General features: G+C 38.0%; 1 protein-coding gene across 6 annotated transcripts in view; it reads right to left on the bottom strand.

The window, feature by feature from the left end:
- Positions 1 to 5,420: 5,420 nt before the first annotated feature.
- ctbp2a (C-terminal binding protein 2a) overlaps positions 5,421 to 21,808 on the bottom strand; it is a 61,245-nt gene continuing 44,857 nt past the window's right edge. For 5 of the 6 annotated variants that reach the window (XM_068720693.1, XM_068720701.1, XM_068720685.1 and 2 more), the window contains 8 exons: positions 17,194 to 17,348; positions 13,090 to 13,234; positions 12,122 to 12,328; positions 11,132 to 11,346; positions 10,226 to 10,356; positions 9,845 to 9,972; positions 9,637 to 9,760; positions 5,421 to 7,609 (listed from right to left, as the gene is read on the bottom strand). In XM_068720693.1, the coding sequence (XP_068576794.1) occupies positions 7,426 to 7,609; positions 9,637 to 9,760; positions 9,845 to 9,972; positions 10,226 to 10,356; positions 11,132 to 11,346; positions 12,122 to 12,328; positions 13,090 to 13,234; positions 17,194 to 17,348 (1,289 nt within the window). In that variant the 3' untranslated portion in view covers positions 5,421 to 7,425. Of the gene's footprint in view, positions 7,610 to 9,250; positions 9,329 to 9,636; positions 9,761 to 9,844; positions 9,973 to 10,225; positions 10,357 to 11,131; positions 11,347 to 12,121; positions 12,329 to 13,089; positions 13,235 to 17,193; positions 17,349 to 21,808 lie in introns of all 6 variants that reach the window. The other variant, XM_068720677.1, reaches the window with a different exon arrangement.

Consider the following 21,808-nt stretch of genomic DNA (forward strand, 5'->3'; position numbering starts at 1 on the left):
ATTTTTTTTCAATTTTGATTTTGAAGGGCTATGCACCATTTGTGATTTGAAGTTAGCTCAAGCATGCGAAAAAGTAATAGTATAGTATGTCAAAAAAAGTAAAAAAAAAAAAAGTCATAGTAGAATGTCAAAAAAAGTAAAAAAAAGTCATAGTATAGTATGTCAAAAAAAAGTGAAAAAAGTCATTGTATAGTAAAATACTAGTATATAAAAAGTTTTAAAAAAAGTCATTGTATAGTATTTTTTTTAAAAAGTAAAAAAAAAAAGTCATAGTAGTATGTCAAAAAAAAGTAAAGAAAAAAGTCATAGTATAGTAAAATACTAGTTTATAAAAAGTTAAAAAAGTCATTGTATAGTATGTTGAAAATTAAAAAAAAAAAAAGTCATAATATAGTATGTTGAAAACAATTAATTTAGCAGACACTTTACAATTCAGAATCTATCTAGACACTGTAGATAGAGCTATGGGAGCAATTTTGGGGTTAAGTGTCTTGCTCAAGGACAAATTGACATGAGACTATTAGAGCATGAACCAGGGATCGAAACACCGACCTTCTGATTGAAAGGTGACCCTGCTCACCACTAAGCCACGGTGTCCCTTGTATTGGGTGTACCCATTGTATAGTATGTTCAAAAGTATGAAATTAGACAGATTGTCTCATGAATGTGATTTGAAGTTAGCTCATACATACAATTTTGAAGGGCTTTAATTTTGAAATGCTACATCAGATTGTCCTGGTTCTCTCTGAGTGACACCTTGAGTTGGTCTGCTATACACCTGGGGTGAAATGATTTTGTAATTATGCACCATTTCCTCTAAAATCCCATCTGGAAATAGACAAATTGTCTCCTGAATGTGATTTGAAGTTAGCTCATGCATCCAAAAAAGTCATAGTATAGTATGTCAAAAAAAGGTAAAAAAAAAAAAAAGTCTTAGTATAGTATTTTTTTAAAAAAGTAAAGAAAAAAAAGTTATAGTAGTATGTCAAAAAAAGTAAAAAAAAAAGTAATTGTTTAGTAAAATACTAGTATATAAAAAGTTTAAAAAGTCATTGTATAGTATTTTGAAAAAAAATAATTTAGCAGATGCTTTACAATTCAGAATCTATCTAGACACTGTAGATGGAGCTACGGGAGAAATTTTGCAGTTGAGTGTCTTGCTCAAGGACAATTTGACATGAGCCTACTAGAGCGTGAACCGGGGATTGAACCACCAACCTTCTGATTGAAAGACAACCCTGCTCACCACCAAGCCACGGTGTCCCTTGTATTGGGTGTACCCATTGTATAGTATGTTCAAAAAGACATACATATAGTATGAAATTAGACAAATTGTCTCATGAATGTGATTTGAAGTTAGCTCATGCATACGGTTTTGAAGGGCTTTAATTTTGAAATGCTACATCAGATTGTCCTGGTTCTCTCTGAGTGACACCTTGAGTTGGTCTGCCATACACCTTTCGTGAAATGATTTTGTAACTATGCACCATTTCCTCTAAAATCCCATCTGGAAATAGACAAATTGTCTCCTGAATGTGATTTGAAGTTAGCTCATGCATACGGTTTTGAAGGGCTCTAATTTTGAAATTCTACATCAGATTGTCCTGGTTCTCTGTGAGTGACACCTTGAGTTGGTCTACTATACACCTGAGGTGAAATAATTTTGCAACTATAAACCATTTCCTCTAAAATCCCATCTGAAATTAGACAAATTGTCTCATGAATGTGATTTGAAGTTAGCTCATGCATACGATTTTGAAGGGCTTTAATTTTGAAATGCTACATCAGATTGTCCTGGTTCTCTCTGAGTGACACCTTGAGTTGGTCTGCTATGCACCTGGGGTGAAATGATTTTGTAACTATGCACCATTTCCTCTAAAATCCCATCTGTAAATAGACAAATTGTCTCCTGAATGTGATTTGAAGTTAGCTCATGCGTCCAAAAAAGTCATAGTATAGTATGTTGAAAAAAAGTTAAAAAAAAGTCATAGTATAGTATGTCAAAAAAAAGTGGAAAAAGTCATTGTATAGTAAAATACTAGTATATAAAAAGTTAAAAAAAAGTCATTGTATAGTATTTTTTTTAAAAAGTAAAAAAAAAAAAGTCATAGTAATATGTCAAAAAAATGTAAAAAAAAGTAATTGTTTAGTAAACTACTAGTATATAAAAAGTTAAAAAGTCATTGTATAGTATTTTTTTTAAAAAGTAAAAAAAGTCATAGTAATATGTAAAAAAAAAAGTGAAAAAAGTCATTGTATAGTAAAATTCTAGTATATAAAAAGTTAAAAAAGTCATTGTATAGTATGTTGAAAATTAAAAAAATAAAAGTCATAATATAGTATGTTGAAAACAATTCATTTAGCAGACGCTTTACAATTCAGAATCTATCTAGACATTGTAGATGGAGCTACGGGAGAAATTTTGGGGTTAAGTGTCTTGTTCAAGGACAAATTGACATGAGCCTACTAAAGCATGAACTGGGGATTGAACCACTGACCTTCTGATTGAATGGCAACCCTGCTCACCACCAAGCCACAGTGTCCCTTGTATTGGGTGTACCCATTGTATAGTAGGTTCAAAAAGACATACATATAGTATGAAATTAGACAAATTGGCTCATGAATGTGATTTGAAGTTAGCTCATGCATACTGTTTTGAAGGGCTTTAATTTTGAAATTATACATCAGATTGTCCTGGTTCTCTCTGAGTGACACCTTGAGTTGGTCTGCTATACACCTGGGGTGAAATGATTTTGTAACTATGCACCATTTCCTCTAAAATCCCATCTGGAAATAGACAAATTGTCTCCTGAATGTGATTTGAAGTTAGCTCATGCATACGGTTTTGAAGGGCTTTAATTTTGAAATGCTACATCAGATTGTCCTGGTTCTCTCTGAGTGACACCTTGAGTTGGTCTGCTATACACCTGAGGTGACATGTTTTTGTAACTATAAACCATTTTCTCTAAAATCCCATCTGAAGTTAGACAAATTGTCTCTTGAATGTGATTTGACGTTAGCTCATGCATACGATTTTGAAGGGCTTTAATTTTGAAATGCTACATCAGATTGTCCTGGTTCTCTCTGAGTGACACCTTGAGTTGGTCTGCCATACACCTGGGGTGAAATGATTTTGTAACTATGCACCATTTCCTCTAAAATCCCATCTGGAAATAGACAAATTGTCTCCTGAATGTGATTTGAAGTTAGCTCATGCATACGGTTTTGAAGGGCTTTAATTTTGAAATGCTACATCAGATTGTCCTGGTTCTCTCTGAGTGACACCTTGAGTTGGTCTGCTATACACCTGAGGTGAATGTAACTATGCACCATTTGTGATTTGAAGTTAGCTCATGCATGTGAAAAAGTAATAGTATAGTATGTCGAAAAAAAGTTTTTGAAAAAAGTCATAGTAGAATGTAAAAAAAAAGTTAAAAAAGTCATAGTATAGTATTTTGGAAAAAGTAAAAAAAAGTCATAGTATAGTGTGTTGAAAAAAAGTCATACAAACTTCACAGTATATAATGTTCAAAAAAGTCAAAAAAGTCATAGAATAGCATGTTGAAAAAAAAGTCATAAAAAATTCATAGTATAGCATGTCGAAAAAAAGTCATACAAAATTCATAAAAAAGTCGTAGTATAGCATGTCCTAGTATAGCATGTCGAAAAAAAGTCATAAAAAAGACAAAGTATAGCATGTCAAAAAAAAGTCATCAAAATTCATAGTATAGAATGTCGAAAAAAAAGTCATAAAAAATTAACCATAAAGAATGTCGAAAAAAGTAATAAAAAGTCATAGTATAGAATGTCAAAAAAGTCATAAAAAATTCATAGTATAGCATGTCGAAAAAAAGGTCATAAAAAATCATAGCATAGCATGTAGAAAAAGGCAAAAAAGTCATAGCATAGCATGTAGAAAAAAGTCATAAAAGTCATAGCATAGTATAGCATGTAGAAAAAAGTCAAAAAAGTCATAGTATAGCATGTAGAAAAAAGTCATAAAAGTCATAGCATAGTATATCATGAAAAATATCATTAAGTAGTCAAAAAGTCATTGTATCTTAAAAAAGTCAAAGTATAGTATGTAATACAAAGTCTTAAAAAAGTCAAAGTATAGTATGTAATACAAAGTCATAAAAAAGTCACACATTATAGAATGTAAGAAAAAGGTAATCGTAAATTGAGAATAAAATACCAGGAAAATGTCAAAAAAGTCAAAAAAGTAAAAAAAAAAGTGATATAGCATGTCGCAAATAAGTCAGAAAAAAGTCAGGTTATTTTATAAGAATGACGTAAAAAAGACAGAAAAGTATATAGTATAGTATGTCATAAAGTATGTACTTAAAAGCATGAAATGTTAGAAAAAGTCAGAAAAAAGTCAGGTTATTTTATAAGAATGACATAAAAAAGAAAGAAAAGTATATAGTATAGTATGTCATAAAGTATGTACATAAAAGCATGAAATGAAAATTTCATGAAAAAAGCATATACTGTCATAAACATATCCTAAAAAGTCATAGTATATAGCATGTCATAAAAATATCATACAAAGTCATAGTTTAGCCTTTCATAACAATGTCATATTACAGTATGTCAGAAAAAGATCATCACAAAATCAGATTATAGTACAAAAAGAAACATGATATACTTTCTCATAAATCTGTAAAAATAACAGTATAGCATATAAGAATAAGTAATAAAAGTTACAGTAAAGTAATTCATAAAAATATCATATTCTAGTATTTCTGAAAAAAGACTTAATTAAAAAGTTATGAAAAAGTAATAGTACAGTATGTCAAAAAAGCCAAAGTATAGTATGTCATAACAATGTCAATACGAGTCATAGTACAGAATTTCATATAGTCATAAAAGTAATGTGTCAGAAAAATGTGTGAAAAATATCTGACAAAAGTCATGGAATAGTTTGTCATAACAATGTCACAAAAAGTCATAGTACGACATAAAAGGTTATAAATAAGCCATAGTATACTATGAAATGAAAAAAGTCATAAAAAGTCACTGTATATATAGTATAAAAAATGTCAAAGACATTTCAAATTAACCTGCATATTAATGTAATAATTTAGGCCTTTATTTCAACACTTCATTCTTAAGTATTTAATTTGTTTATTTATTAAGTTATTCATGTATTCATTATATAGGCAGCTTAAGTCCTCCACATAGTGGGGTTTTCAAACTTGAGGCTTTCTAATAACATCCGTAAGTTGGTTATTGTTGTTTTAAATGTACTTCTTCTCCTCTTTGTTAAATCTGCATCCACAAACATGATACACACATTTTTAGGCTAGGTATGACTTACACTTTCCAGGGATATCATTATCTCCAACGTGCATCCCAATGAATGTTCATAAATCTGCTTAGAATAATAGAAAAAAAGACTCATCTTTTAACTACACAACTTCAGAATCAGCACATTTATTTGATTTCTACAGTATCAAAGTTATCCAGTGATGGTTGTCTGTATATTCATGGGTACATTGCAAACAGGAACTGCTAATAGCTAATCATCATACTTTTGATGCCAATTTGCCAAATTGTTAACAATTATAGGCAAAAAAAACAGGGCTCAAGTAACTCAGCATGAATTATGAAATACACTTCCGGTTAACAAGAACTATGGGTATTTTCAAAAGTTAAAGCATGATTATCTACCAAATAGAAGTAAGAAAGAATAATAGGAGTGACAAAATCCATTATTATGAACTTTTTTTATGTTTGTTGCACAATAAATATTTTTTGACATAACTGACATTGACAGCGTCAGACTTTGAAAACCCCTTTTAGAGGATTTTTAAGCATCTTTTAAATAACTGAAAAAAAATGAATATCCCACAAATGTTCCACAGAGCCAATCATCAATCAGAACAGTAAGTTTTATTTATTGTTTCCAGCTGCACTGTATGCTATATGTTCACCTTGTACAAGAAACAAATACAAACACTCACACTAAAAACCAAATCATCTGCTAGCAGCTGTCTCTTGCTAACTCCACTGGGCTAAAAGGGATGGATGTGGCTGCTGTTGTTCACAGAGGGCACGATGCCTCTGAGAGCCACAGCTGGCTTTTATTAGAGCAGAAAAAAAGCGGAAGAAACTATAAAGAGGAGAAGGTGGGGTCGTTCACATAAGACTATGATTATAAGAACATTTAACAAGGCAATACAAATCTGACAGGACTGAAAACCTTGAACATCAAAAAAAACCATACATTTGATATATAAAAAATATCACAATGGAGAAAGAGGTGGAGACATGAAAAGCAATAATCCAGTTTTTTTCTCTTTCTGTTTAGATTTGGACATATTTGAAGGTTAATCATTTTTTCCTGAGTCAGTAGGAGATTTACTGTTTTTGTTTTTCCTAACTCGCTAGCTGGTGCTGCAATGTACTGTGTTGTAGGTCCTTTGGATGCAAATAGATAGGATTTGGGACACTGTTCATGACAATAACCAAATATTGTATGTACCTCAGTTCAGCAGAGTTGGAAAAGTCTTATCAGCAATATTTAATTGATGTGACTAAATGTACAGTATCAAACCACAAATGACAGTCGGTTTTTTCCTCTTTTTTGGGGGGTTTAAAAGTATAATTTTTACCTCATAAGCCGAAATATTCTTCCTGGAACTGGAAACCGGATCTACTGCTCTGCATCTCGTCTCTACATTCAGGGGCCACCAACCACGACAAGTAGATGAGCAATGATGGAGTCCAGGTTTCTGTTGGAGACGGCAGACGCTGCTGTTGTCATCAGCTGACTTTTGTTATCTGCTAAACATAAATCCATTCATTTTCACCCACTGAAGAAAAGAAAAACAAATATTCACTTGCAACAGAAACACAGAATATAGGATAAACAGAGGAAAGTAAAAAAAATATATAGTAACAGACATGTTTGCGCTGAAATGGGTGTTAATTGACGAAGGGAGGAGGGGAAACGGAGGCTTGACGAATTGTTTATGAAGTCACTGTCCCTTCAAGCTCTTCCTTTAAACAAAAGGAGTGTGGGTCAGATTTCCATCCTGCACGTGGAAAAGTCAACATGTCCCAGAAGTCAGGAGGACTCTCCCCTTAAAATATACTCCAAAATAAGGATAAAAACAGAATCACTTAAATCAACGTAGAACAAAAACATATGTGGGAGGAAAAGTTTCAGATCTTCGGCGCATGAGTTTGATGGTCAGTCTCATCTCGGTGTGGCAGCTCATGTGTGTAATAACATCCACTGTCCTCACTTGGGCGTAGTGGTTTCATACAAAAAAGAAAACGTGTGAAACGTTGCCCGGCAGGCGGTCTGCTGGTAGGTTCAGATGGCTGAAGTCAAGCGTACACTTGGATGGTTGAGTTGCAGTTTTTTTTTGTGTGTTTACGTCGGTTTTAGCCGCCTGCTCTGTTACATCAGCAGCCCTACGGCTCGGTCATGTGCTCTCTCATGTGGTCACCATGTTTGGAGGGTTGGTTGGGGGAGGTGGCCTGTGACGGATGGATACCGGGGGGCAGGGTGTGGGCGATGGGCACTCCCCCAGGCACCAACCCCTCCATAGGTCCGGGAATCCCGCCAGGGGCGACACCCACCACACCAGGAGGGAATCTGGAGAAGGAAAGGAGATGATTAGCAGGCGTGATAAAGAGCAAAGGAAAGCTGTTTAACTAAAAGTAACTCTTTCTATTTTCCAAAAGGGCAAATACAAATCCTGGAAAACATCTGCTGCTGCTCAGTGGCTGATTCATCAGTTACACTTTTTTACCCACCACACAGCTGAACTGATATTTGTTGTCCTAATCATTACTGTCTGAAGTTGGATTTTACAGTAATTGCTAATTAAAAAATACAGAATCAACACATGAAATAGGAAAAACTGTGTAACTTAAAATGTTAAAGACAAGCAAAACTACTTAGTTTTAGTGGACTCACTAAGCATCATCACCTCTATGAAACAAAAAATATTGAGAAATGGTGCAAAGTTAAACATGACAAGGAGCGTTGCAGCGCGGAGGCAATACATGAGAATGTTAGAGGTCTTAATCTGGTGTATGGGGGGATTTAAAAGGGTCATTCACCCAAATTAAAAAATGTTTCTCACTTTCTCCCATATGGCGTTTAGCCTTACGGATAGTTGTGGTTTAATCTGCTCAGGTTTTATTTCTGCTGTTCATTACAACAGAGTCAATTGAACATTTGTTTGTTTCGTGGTAATCTCTGTAAACATATGCTGCATTCATAAGCACAATCTGGAAGGAAATGGGACAATATGTTGGCATCTTTAGCATTCTGGTGTCCGTGAGTAGTCTGTGTAGTAGTGACTAATTACGTTCAAACAGGCTTAGGTTGAATGCATACAAACAGTGTGTGTGGAGAGCAAAAGAGGCGGAAGGCTTTGGCCGAAATGCAATCTTAGAACCCATCGGCTATCGTCTGACGATGATTTAGCTTTTTATTGGTTTAAAATTAGCTTGGAAACTGGCTCCTTGTGAAACAATCTGGGTGTACAAGTCGTCTTTAAACAACACTTCAGTCTCGCATCTCAAGATGCTAATCGGAGTGTAAACAACGAACAGGAAAAGGAAGTCTTGGCCGCTGGCTACACCGGAACCCCAGCAATATAGCAACTCGCCCCCAGAGGCTTATCGCCGTCAGTTCTGAGATCGGTTTCACGGTATTGACAAAATACATGAAAACAATTAATCAGCAACATCTCTTCCTAGAAGTAGTGTCCCGAGTAAGAGAGTTGTTTTTGTGTGTGTTTTTTTCCCCCTAATTTGGGTGAACTGATCCTTCATTACAGGGAACTGAAAGGAACAGTGTAGGGGGGACTCTTATAGCAAATAAAACAACTGATATTCCAGGTTTGTTGCAGAGTTGTTCCTTCCCTCAATGACATAACTCTATTTCCTATTCCTCTACTTTCACAAAAAAAGGTAATTGCACTCTTTTGATCACACTTCGTACTTATTTCTACTTTTGATTTCCAGATGTAGCTGTAAATGCATGAACACTTGTTTCAAAATGTCCAACATTAGAGTGATTCGGTGAGCTGTGTTTCTGTTTCAGGGTGGGGGTGGGGGGTTTGGGGAATTAATGAGATGCTGGGTACAGTGGGTACAGTTACAGGACATGTGAGTGTGAAGCAGAAAAAGGACTACAGATTTCAATGGGATTTGTTGTTTTTTTTATCAATGATGTTGTTCATTTGCTCTGGCCTGTGGGCCAGCAGTTGTAGTATTCATTTACCTGGTTGAGAATTAGGTATATAATTTGTCCTGCATTCCCCCCGTTGCTATGGCCTGTACCATGGTTTGGTTCACTCGGCTGTGTGAGAGAAGCAGTTCATTCTGGTTGAGACAATATAGAGACTGAGAAACGAAGAGCCTAAACTCAACAAGGGATTAATTCATTTGGGCCAACTTCTATGTATAATTGCGCCACAAAAACTAGGACCCAGCCTAATATTCAGGAACAGAAAGTCAGAATTGTGGCAAACATACATCATGTGAACATCTAGACTACCCCTCCAGCGTGTGTTAAGCCTCATTTACTGCAGGTGTTGATGTGAAACAGGTGATCTCTGCGCGATGCGAGTAGCCTGCTGGGTTCATTCACATAAATCCCCCTCCTACCTGTAGGTGGCACCATTCATCTCAGGGTGAACTTGAGGCTGCTGCTGCTCCATCATCCCCCACGGTGCAGAGGTAACAAAGAACTCCTTGTTGATGCAGTTTCGGAGGCTGTCAGGAATACGGCCTGTGTCGGGGCAAGAGCAAACATCGGTGAGCAGAGAAACCAAAATCTGTGAGTGTGGGAATGCATTCAGGGACGTCTCCATACCAGTGATGGCTCTCCGTATTTCTGTGGCGGCGGCCTCTCTCATCTCCAGTGATGCCTGCTCGCTGTACCAGGCGGTGTGGGGTGTGCAGATCAAGTTGGGGGCGTCTTTCAGAGGACCTTGGGAAAAACTGTTCAACAGCAGATGTATGACAGAAAAGAGAAACAACGTAAATAAGAGATGCAAGAGGAAACATTTCTTGTAACCAATTTTCTTGATAAAATCATCTATGTCCCTTATTAGGGAGTATTAACATTTACTATTGTCCTTATACATGTTGGAGATTCTTGTCCTGAACACCCAAGTTAAACCATTTCTAAACAGTGAATTGATTCAATGAACAAAAGCCGTTTTTTTCACAAAAAAGATGTGATCATAAACACCTGAAAGGCTCTGACTCGTGGACGTCCAAGGCGGCTCCCCGTATCCGGCCTTCTTTCAGGGCCTGAGCCAAAGCTTTCTCATCCACCAGACCTCCTCGGGCCGAGTTGACCAGAAAAGCACCTTGACGCATCTACAGACACAGCAAAACATTTTATTCTCTCAATAATAATTTCTGCAATCAACATGTGTGGCTTTGAGATTGCACCCCTAGAGGTGTTGTCGTTGACTCAATGCTGCGTGGGAAGACATTTTCTAAAAACCCAACACGGGGGGAAACAAATGCTTTTCAAATAAAGACCGACAAGGTAACAAAAAGCTTTTCAAAGAAAGCGGGCATTTAGATGACACTAATCCCTTCATATTCACAGAAGCTCTTGTTCCCTGTATACAAGAAACTAGCATGTAAGCGATGATGCAGACAAACATATGTTGTCTTTAACTTGATTTTCTTTCGAAAGATAATAACACTTGAAGTGAAAACATATTCCATTTGGAAGCAGCTGTCGGTTAAAGCGGCTGTACATGCTTCAAATAGTTATTAAACCACTGAATTTAACACAGCCAGCAGCTAAATGTATGCCCTCCAGGTGGCAGCAGTGATCAGGAGAAGAGAAAGAGGACAACTCAAGAGTGTTTCTTGTATTTATCATGTGATCCCAAAGCGATGGGGGTTAAAGTGCATGCTGTGGTTACTTTAGCTGCTGATTCTCCAAGGCTGGTTAACTTGCATGCCTGCTGACTGCTTTGTTTGCGACCCACAATAGGTGTGGTGTGCTGCATAAACATATCATGGACCTTGAAAAGATTACATTGCAGTGAATCTTCCCACCATGTCTTTATCTTTTATCAATAAAGGTTAAGATATACAATTCACTTCTTTCTCCCGCACTAAAGGCCCTCCCTACCTGTTTGATGGTGAAGTCGTTGATGAGGTGGTGGTTGTGTTCGTTCAGGTTGCAGTGCAGGGAGACACAGTCGCTCTGGTAGAGCAGGTCCTGGAGCGTGTAGACTCGCTGAACGCCCAGAGAGCGCTCCAAGCCGTCCTGGAGGTAGGGGTCGTAGAAGATCACGTTAAAGCCGAACGCTTTGGCCCGCATCGCCACCGCCTGGCCTGAGCGACCTGATGGATGATAAGAAAGCACGGACTAAGTGTTTATACTGTATCCAGCCACTCATATTTTAGTGCACACATAAACACAATTAATGTGATTATTGATTAATTGAACATTTGATAATTCAAAACATTCCTCATCACATTCAAATTTGTATTCATCCAATTCTTTTTAGAGGTTTATAACCAAATACACAAAATACTAATAACTGTTTTTAATGTACTTTGAGTACATTTGAGTTAAATTCTAGTTAGCAAATGTTAGCAAGCTAACCCACCACAATAACTTGGTTTTACATGGTAAACATCAGCGTTTACCTGCTAAACATCATGTTAGCATTGTCATTGTGAGCTTGTTGTCATTATGATGTTAGCAATGAGCTCAAAAGCATCACCGGGCTTACATCCAGCTCGGCAGAGCCGCCAGCAGGTTTGTAGATTAGTTGATAATGAAAGTAGTATTTTGCAGCCCTGATGAGTTCCCAAAAAAAAATTAAGTAAACTGGGTTAACCAAATTGACAACCAGTAAAAACACAACAAAAGGTATAATTAGTGCTCCTAACTGATACCAGGAATGGAAGAGCTGCCTTTAAAAAAGGAAGCTCCACTGAAGAACATTTCATCTCACAAAGTGACAAAGGCAGATAAAATAAGATACATTTTGATCTGGCTAAAAGAAGCTGTCCCTGCAGGGCATATTCGCAGTCATACAGTTACTGATTACATACAGTTGCTGTCAATGTAAAGAAAGAATCCAGTACTTAAAAGAAAGAAGGAGCTCACCAAATCCGATGAGGCCAAGCGTCTCTCCTCGGATCCTGGCCGCCCCCGACGCCACCTCCCGGATCTGCTCCACGCTCTGGACCCGCGTGCCCTCCCGGAGAGCCTGGTACAGCCACGTGTTTCGCCGATACAGGTTGAGGATGTGACAAAGCGTTGAGTCTGCCGTCTCTTCTACAGCCGCCGAGGGAATATTACACACCGCGATGCCTGGAAAAAGGTCAGATAGCAGAGAAAAATGAAGAAACAATGACATAGATCCTTCAAATGACTAGCAACATAATTGCTTCACAGATTAGTTATAATAGTCGGTTAGAATTACTGTAGCTGTTTTGAGAGAGATTCATCTGTAGTTTATTATTTCACAAAATAATTGGCAGGACATTTCTTTTCTTTATGACCCTCTAAAAAATAAAAATGCACTGTGTATAAAACAGAACTGTGAAGGATAAGAGGATAATTATAACTGCTAATTATGCCCATGAAAAGTGCATTCCTCAAAAAATCCATGTCAGCGCACTAAGATGTATTACCACAAACGGCAATAATTAGGATATCACACTAAATCCTGCTCTCATACCAAACATATGCTGAAGGGGCCAAATGGGAATATTAGGGCGAGTTTCATATCAGTTGGAGCATCTGCTCTGCATATGCAATCAGCATTACATATTCTGTTAACAGTATGTAATAATTCCTGTTACATATGTTATTTATGTTAAGTCAATAAAGCAAGCAGAGTTTGGTTTGGCTCCCATCCAACAGTGCACTATCCTTATCCATAATGCATTATTTTTGTTGATTTATTCTGTATTTTTTCCTCATGCGGCAGAGAATGATGAGCCATATGGGCAGATAGGACCTAACCTTGTTCATTATTCTCAGCATATGATTACTGTCTGCTTCTGAGCAACCTGACTTTGTACATCTATCTCCCTCCTCGTTCGTCTGCATCTGTCCCTCAGCCTCACCGAGCTCCCCGGCAGCCTTGATGTCGATGTTGTCGTAGCCGCTGCCGATGCGGATGATGATGCGCAGCGCCTTGAACTTCTCCAAGTCCTCTCTGGTCAGGGTGATGGTGTGGTACATCATGGCCCCTACTGCCTCATTCAGCACCTGAGGGACATTAGAGAGGAGGAGGCATCATCATCGCTGTCTTATTGCATCAATATTCCCTCAACAATCATTAGAGGCATTAGAGATGGAAGCAAACTGGAAATCTGCATTCGCTGGTTTTTCCACCACACTGTGTATGAGAAACCTGATTAAGAGAGCTCTCACTGCCTCCCATTTCCCTGGTCCTAAGTTCATGTCCGCTTTTCTTCATCTAAATGCAAATTGATTGTTTATGCGTGCACTAAAATATGAGTGCTTGTCTGTGTGTTTATAATGACTGCTTGCCAAAGCTGGTTTTTGTCACAGTCCATTCATTTAAACTATACGCAAACAAGGTTGAAGTGGAAGCCGGCAGGACCATAAAGTAGACTGACAGCTGCTGAGGAACCCAGAACTGCGGCTGTTAAATAACAGGTTTAATTCACAACCCGCTAACTGATTTGCCCTAACTCAGCCTGATTAGCATAGCCATGAATTTCCATGCAACATTTTTATTGGAGCGAGCTGCAGTGAGACCTGGATGCTTAATTCAAGGTTAAAGCACTCCTCATGCATTAATCTCATTACTTGAGCGAAGCAGGCCCAGCAGCAGGCTTGGCTGGAGACGCTGCTGGAAAAATGAGACGGAATCACAGCCAACTGTTAAGCAACAGGAACACAAGCTGAGAGCAAGTTTACATGGAGTGGAAAAAGTGAGGAAAGGGGTTCTTGTGTTACGTTAATTAGTTAAATAACTCGTCCACAGTTTGAGCTGGCATGTGAACCTTTACATTGTTTCGTACAGGGCTATTACCTACAGCAAGGGATCATGAATATTGCAAAGCACATAAAGCTCTTGACAAAGGCAGTTATTAAGTTATTTCACGCCTGTGTAATGGAACATTTACAAAGCTTTAAAGAAATACTTGAGCTTACATAGTGTGAATGTATAAAACTACATATAAAACTACTACTATAAAATAGTAATGTTTATAGTTGTTGGTGGGTATATTCTTGAGTTTTTGAGTGCGTTTCCCACGGATTTCTGTCATTATGCTAAGCTAACCACCTGCGAGCTCTAGCTTCATACTTATACATATCAAACTATTCTATAAATACTGTATAGACCCAAATGCTATAACATATACTAACTAATACAATATAGTATTTGATACATTTTATTAAAACACAACAACAATGTTAATCACACTCCTGTTCTCCTTCCTCTGCATATAGTGACTAAGGGCCAGTTAGGGGGGCTTGAATTAGATGGAGAGACACAATGCAGACATGAAAGTCACGAACCATCATTATAAACTTTCATATTTTGTTTCATTACTCATAAATGTAATATTATTCAAAACACAGAGCACAGATAAGGCACATACTACATAAGTCCCAACGTCTCTGCTTCAATTCCAGCTCAGGACCATAGTTCAATATGATGCCCCCCATGTTTCCTGTCCAACACTACAATGTCAACTATCACATAAAGGTCTAAAACTGCAACAACAAAAAAGAATGCCATTCATGTATGACAAAGCACTGATATGATCCATTTCTCTCAAAACATTTTGTCCCGATTGATGTAGTGCTTTCTGCATGAATGAGATACATGTTGTTTTCTTCATCACATCCTCAAGCTGTGGTTGAGATTTTTAGTGCACTTTTACTTTACTTTACGCACTAAATCAGTAGCACTTCATGAGAAGAGGTTATTGATACAGCAATGTCAAAATCACTTAAAAAACACGCCACATTTTATCTGAAAGTCTTCTGTGTCTCTCCAAGGACAGTACTGTATTAGTTAAGAGACCACAAGTGCTTTGTAATAAATGACTTCTGAGGTTAACTCAACACGGGCCACAATGTTTTTGCAGGTCACCGCTGGCATGCAGCTGCCCTCTGAGAGCACAAGTAAAACAGTCTACTGATTCCTGAGTGACAGATTCCTTAATCGCTGCATCTGCTCACTTCCAGGCAGTGCATGCAAAAAGACAGCAGTGTGCTTTGGTTTGCTTGCTTGGTGTGTGAGTCTGTTTATATACTTGTGTGTGAACAGTACTTCCCTACTGAAACTTGCAGTGAGGTTTTTGGCAAGTGTGTGTGTGTGTGTGTGTGTGTGTGTGTATAGAGTGCCCCATCTGTACCCTCTGCTGTGCAGTTATAGTTGTGGGAACGCTGCCAACATCTATTCTCCCAGATGGGTCCTCAGTATGTGTAATGTATTCACTACAAGAGCATCTTACTGGACAGATATTGCTTGTGTGTGTGTGTGTGTGTGTGTGTGTGTGTGTGTGTGTTTATATGTGTATGAAAATTAGGGGATCAAGAATTTAGAATTTAGTACAAGATAGCATTTACATTCAAATAAAATAACATAAAGTGGAAGCCTTCCTATTCTCTTTTTGAGTGTAAAGACAAACTCTCCAGCTTGGATTGTAAAATTGCTACTGACTGGCTCCAGTGTATATGCAGTAAAATAAGACAAATGTTTCACCCACTCTGGCTCAGAACAATTATACTGCATTTCTATTACCAGCCTCCCCCTCCACCTTATTTAACAAAGCAGCACTTCAGCACCCAGTGGGATTAGAGTCAGTGATGAAACCATTATAGTTGAACTGGGAGAGTGGAACAAGCCAGTGGGCTGAAATATTATTAAAACATTACAGAGGAGGAGACGCAGAAGGAGGAAAGAGATTCTTCTGCGCTCAACTGAAGGCAAATTATTCAAGAATCACATTCAAAGTTCATATTATGTCCATATCACAGTGTGTGTGTGTGTGTGTGTGTGTGTGTGTGTGTGTGTGTGTGTGTGTGTGTGCGCCACTGCAACTACTGCTGTTACAGCAAGCAACACACACTGATGATGTTGCTTCAGAGTACTAAATGATGTGGTCTATAACCTATTCTGACACTTTTTGCAAACACGCACTGTAAATTAAACTTTTAAACAATGCCTCACTTCCTGTTTGCACATCTTCGCTATGAGTTGCATTTACAGACATTGTAAATTTAACACAGTTGTAATGTCAAAATCTGCTTAAGCTACATAGAAACTATGTGCAGGAAGAGACAAATCTGAGGGAGAAGCTGTAAAAAGTCTTATAATAAATAACTGAATAGTGTACTTTGTTTTAATTCTGTGTCTCTGTGCTTTAATCACATTTACACTTTTAATTAATTTGATTAAATCTAAGTGTTTAACATACTTCTATTTCATTCTATGCATTTTCTTGATTTTAAGTCTTGTTTAAGACTTGTTTCTGAAAGGTGCTAGATAATAACCAAAGTTCCATTCGCAGGCTAAAATCTCTGAAAAACAAGCTAGTAAATAAAATTTAAGTTTGAAATACTTTATCACAGATATGTGACATCATGAATGAATCCATGTGCGCTAATTACTATTAAAACAACATTATCAAGATGGAAATGACAAAAGTATACAACTCTTGGGAAACATGATATAATTCAAAATTATTGTCCAATATGGGAAGTTGCTTGTTACTGCTCCTCCACCTGACACATCATTGCTTTGATTCTTATTCTTTTTCTCCTCCCCTTATATTTTAGTGAGTTAGATAAGAAACATTTCCACTCTTGACTCAATGTCTACAAACTCCAGATTGTTTGAAGCAACAAAAAAGCAACATAAATTGACAGCAAATCAACAAGAACTAATACAAGTTAATTACATACATGGAAAAAGGTTGCTAAAATGAGCTTATAAATAAGGAGCTGTCAAGAAAAAACACTGAAGATTTTGGACAAGGCTTTGAGAGCCATGCCATGTTAGATTTTATAAAGGGTTAAAAGGTTAATGCTACAGATTCTATCAATGCAGGTAACAGTTTAACAAATGTAAACATTTAAAAAACAAAACGGAGGTAATGAAATCCTGTTATTATAAGAATGGTATGCTGCATTTTCTAAACTCTAAAGATGAAAAGGGGACATCTGAGAAGTTATTTTTGTACCTTTTCATGTATCTCCTGTGTGGACTGGGCGTCACAGAAAGCCACTGTGGCCAGATCTTTGAGGATGGGCATCTCCACGGTGCAGTCGCGCCCATCCAGCAGTGCCACCAGGGGGCGTGGGTGCATAGGCCCATTCATAATCTGGGGCCGAATACCTGCAGACAGACAGGGAGAGAAAAGAGGGAGTTCATTATTTATGTCGGGCACACACAGTCAAGTGGAGCTGCAAAAGAATTGGTAAAATGTAGGAAACGCATCCCGCGGCAGGAAGTGTTTACATTGTCACACACACACGTGTAGTTCTCTACTTTAAACCACTATCATTGTTTCCTTTACCTTGCAACACTGGTCGATATAATATAACACACACACACACACACACACACACACACACACACACACACACACACACACACACACACACACACACACAATGCTGGTGATCTGAATACCCCCCTCTCTCGCTGTTAGCCACACTGTTACCAGGCAACAGGTCCTTTCACCCCATGAGGTCATCACCTCCATTATCCTATCACCGCTGAGAAGCAGGCAGGCCTTCAGTGTGTGCGTCTCTGCACCTTCTGTACAGTTTACACCCTTTACACACTCGTTCCGACACTAAAGAAAAGAAAAATCAGCAGGTATTCAATAATTAAATTCAAACTTGTGGTCGTGTCCAGGTTTGTGTGTTTTGACTTTTTCTATCTTTGTCCTTGCTGTCGAGTTGTGATACGATTAAGGAGAAACTGCTGGAAACTAGCAACGTGCCAGTAATGAGGAATTCAGAGTATCTATCTTGACTGTCAGAATGTGCCAATTTACTATTACTCTCCATAAAATCAATGAGATGTTTTAGTGTTATTAAGGAGAAAATGGGACAGTGTGGACTCAAATTCCACTAAAAAGAGGGAAAAGAGAAAGGAGAAAGGGGGGGTCCATACACCACCACTCTCTGGCTCCCTGCTGCCTGTTGTCATGGTGATTAGAGGATTTGGGCAGGATTATGAAATATTTTATTTAGTGACATCTGCGCTGCTGGAGAGGGTATCCAAGCCTGCTCGCTCTGTGTCTGTCTCTCTAACTCCTCCAGTTTTGGGAAAGCAAGGACGGCGTTTGTGAACCTACACGTCACATCATGCTAACATATGTAGCTCTAAACGGATCAGATGCGTATAATGGAAAACAAAAAAACAAGAGATGCATGTAAACGTAGCAGCGTTTCAGTTAACCGTGCTTTGATTCTGCACCGCTCGGCTTGTTTACTGTTCTGCACAGTTAATCAAAAAGGCTACAATGATTACTGCTCCGAGTTCGAGGAAGAAGGAACTCTGAACTGGTATTTTCTGGAACTGGTCTACAATTTAATCAGCTTGTTACTGTGAATGAGGAGATCTGACATGAATTCAAACATTTCTGTCAAAGTCAGAACAGTTTTGGCTATTTCACAAGAGATTTCTGTATTTGTGTGCTTTTCTGCGAGCTTTTCACTGGTTTGAAAAATGCCAAGCTCAGTTGTAAAAAAAAAGTAAACATTGGAATCGAAATCTGATGCCAGTTGTTGAGTTGATGGTTTATGTTGCCAGGACACTGTCAATGAATACAAATCAAAAAACGGTAGTGTGTTTCCGAGCACTAGAGTCCCTTAAGCTTTTTTAAAGATTCTAGATGCAATTTATACAAACTGTAGATTCATCTTGATCATTTAACAAGCTACATACAACTCTGTGGTGCCCCATTTTCTGAAGATATGCAGCGCTAAAGGATGCTGAAAAAACAGGCTGTAAATTATGCAGAGTTTGATGCCTTTACACATGTGCAAACACACACACACACGCACACACACACACACACATACACACACACACACACACACACACACACACAAAGAGCATAAGGAATAACCACCTGCGCTAGATCTATCACAGAGAAATGGAAACAGGGGATTAAGTTTAAAAAGACCTGAGCAGTGTATCATTAATATCACAGCTTTGACAAGCTGACATACAACCTGCATCTCTTTCAGGGTTAATTCCTCTAATAACTGGTGGTGTTCTCTGTCTCTATGCAACTAAAGAGGAAGGTGAACCAAATTCAGACATCTCAGAGGTGAGAATTCAAGGTGTGCAGCAAAATAACCTCATCAGGCAGAGATGACACATAGAGACTTCTACTCTCATGGAATTAAAATGAAGATAAAGTAGTAATAGTAGTAGTAGTAGTACTGATGAGAAACAGGATGAGGAAGGAGGACTGGTGATGGCTGAAAGAAAATGCACAAAAGTGTGTTTTTCAACCTCTTAAATGGGTTGTAAGATAAATTGTAATGATCAGTTTTAAAGACGTGGATGTGATCATGATCATTAAAGGGGTAGAACACCGATTTAACACGTGAAGTTGAGACGTAACATCTTTTAACAGAAAGCCTGCAAACTGGATGTGTGGAGTTTAACAGATGTGGGCATTTAGGATGCAAGGTGAATCTAATTAATATAGGCTATTGAAATGCATGATGGTAAATGGAGTACACAGCGTTTTGGTCGCTTCACCCATGCCAGACACTTAAGTCATCATCTTGGTTCTTCTTTTTCTTTTCTTTTCGTTTCTTGTGAATTTCTGTTTTATGAAAGTGGAAAACTTTTAAGTTGTAAGGCTTATTATCAGTTAAATCACAGCTTGAAATGTATTTTGTATGATCTGTGAGAATGACCTTTTCTCTAGTTATCAGTTTTATTATTGCTTCACTTTTAACTTTTTGTGTTGATTTTGAGTTGAGGGTTTTTATAACTGCTTTGTGGGCCACTTAATGAAATGCTGTAGAGATAATGGATTGTGTTTGTCTTAAATTTCATTATAGTACAGTCATTAACAATATTATTATTGTGCAGCGCCCATAATAAAAAAGCAGTGCATCATAAAAGCCTAAATAGCATAAAAATAAGAAAGATGAAAAAAGAAGAAAGGTGCATAAAAAAAGGAAAAAAAATAAGGTTAAAAGAAACAATGTGGAAGAAGAGACCTCCATCCTGCTCTTCCTAGTATGAGCTGAAAGCATGCATTATTCTCACTGGAGGGACTCACGGTGTGTGTGTGTGTGTGTGTGTGTGTGTGTGTGTGTGTGTGTGTGTGTGTGTGTGTGTGTGTGTGTGTGTGTGTGTGTGTGTGTGTATGTGTGTGTGTGTGTGTTAGGTAGAGGAGGGGGGCCTGCTTGCAAAACACACCTGTGGCTCCACAGCTCTCCCTGCGCCTCCTCATCACACTCTTACAGAGTTCATTATCACAGCGCAGACTGGCTGAGCAAGAAAATACTTCAATCACCATAGAGTCACACACAAGGAAACGTACCGCTACGCAAACACTGTGTGCACACACGATGACACAAACAAACACACACACACGCTCTGAGATGAAAGGACAGAAAGGCAGCCAACACAGACGCACTTACTTCTATTTTATACACTCACACATAAACAAGAAGCCGCTGGCGGAAAAAGCTGCGTCACTCGTAGGAAGTAGGTCAAACTGCTGTTGATTAAGTATTTCCTAGTGGCTAATAGCCTTTCTACGGCCTAATAAGGCAGAACGTGGCACTGCATTTAACACATGATTAATCTGCGGATAATTAACGCCTAACAAGGCTGTTAATGAGAGTCTTAATGACTCGGATACCTGGCCAGTGATTTGAAGGAGCTCTTTAGTTTTGGACAGAAAAACCTGAATCTTCCCCAAGTCCCTCAGCCAAAGAAAAAACTCCAAATGACAGTATGTTGATATATCTATACATAAGGACAGGTTTAGACAAACAATAAATCCACAACTGCTCGGATAATCATAATGTGTATTCACAAAGAAATAAACACGTTCTGTTAGAGAGGTGTTGTTGACTGAGGCTCTGTAACGGCCTCTTATCACCATCCCTCCAGGAATTGTCACATCAAAGTTAATGAGTTTCGAGGCTTTAGTCTCTAGTCGCTGTCAGAAGTACACTACACTACTTCCTGCCGAAAGAGCAGAATCCATCATCACTCAGAATTTCTTCAATCAATCAATGACAAGATTTAACTGCACTCACAGTGTCAGGAGGTATATGCTCTTTAGAAATAACGCTGCGTTGTCGACATATAGGATGACATTCTGACAGAGCTCACATTTCTGAAGTGAGATTTTCTAAAATGTATGCATAGGCCTGCTAATGCCTCGTTCATCTGCATGTGCCACAGCTCAGAGAGGTTTCCGGAGGACGGATTTCAAACTATTTCAAGATGCACATTTGACTGCAATTAAACGTAATGTTTTGTCTTTTGCCACTCTTCTAGCTGGGCGAGCAGTATCACTCGGATGAAAAGGAGCTGCTCCACCAACATACTTTCAGTGTCTTGAGAAGACAATGCCTTAAGTGTTTGCTACACTGCATATGGATCTCATAAGGTCAGGAGATCTTTTCATGCATGTGGTATTGACCACTATCGCTCAACTCCACCTGAAGAAAATTAATTTTTATTTACTTCTTTCTTTGTCTTGGTTTTTTTATATTATAGGACAGTGGGAGAGGATAGTGGAGGAGTACTTGTGATTTGTGTTGAAGAATATAACCTGCCATCAAGAGAACATTTATTAA

This window comes from Cebidichthys violaceus, unplaced genomic scaffold, assembly GCF_023349555.1.
Source record: "Cebidichthys violaceus isolate CVI_PGR_0920_01 unplaced genomic scaffold, fCebVio1.0.p SCAF_10, whole genome shotgun sequence".
In the NCBI taxonomy this organism is placed as follows: Eukaryota; Metazoa; Chordata; class Actinopteri; order Perciformes; family Stichaeidae; genus Cebidichthys; species Cebidichthys violaceus.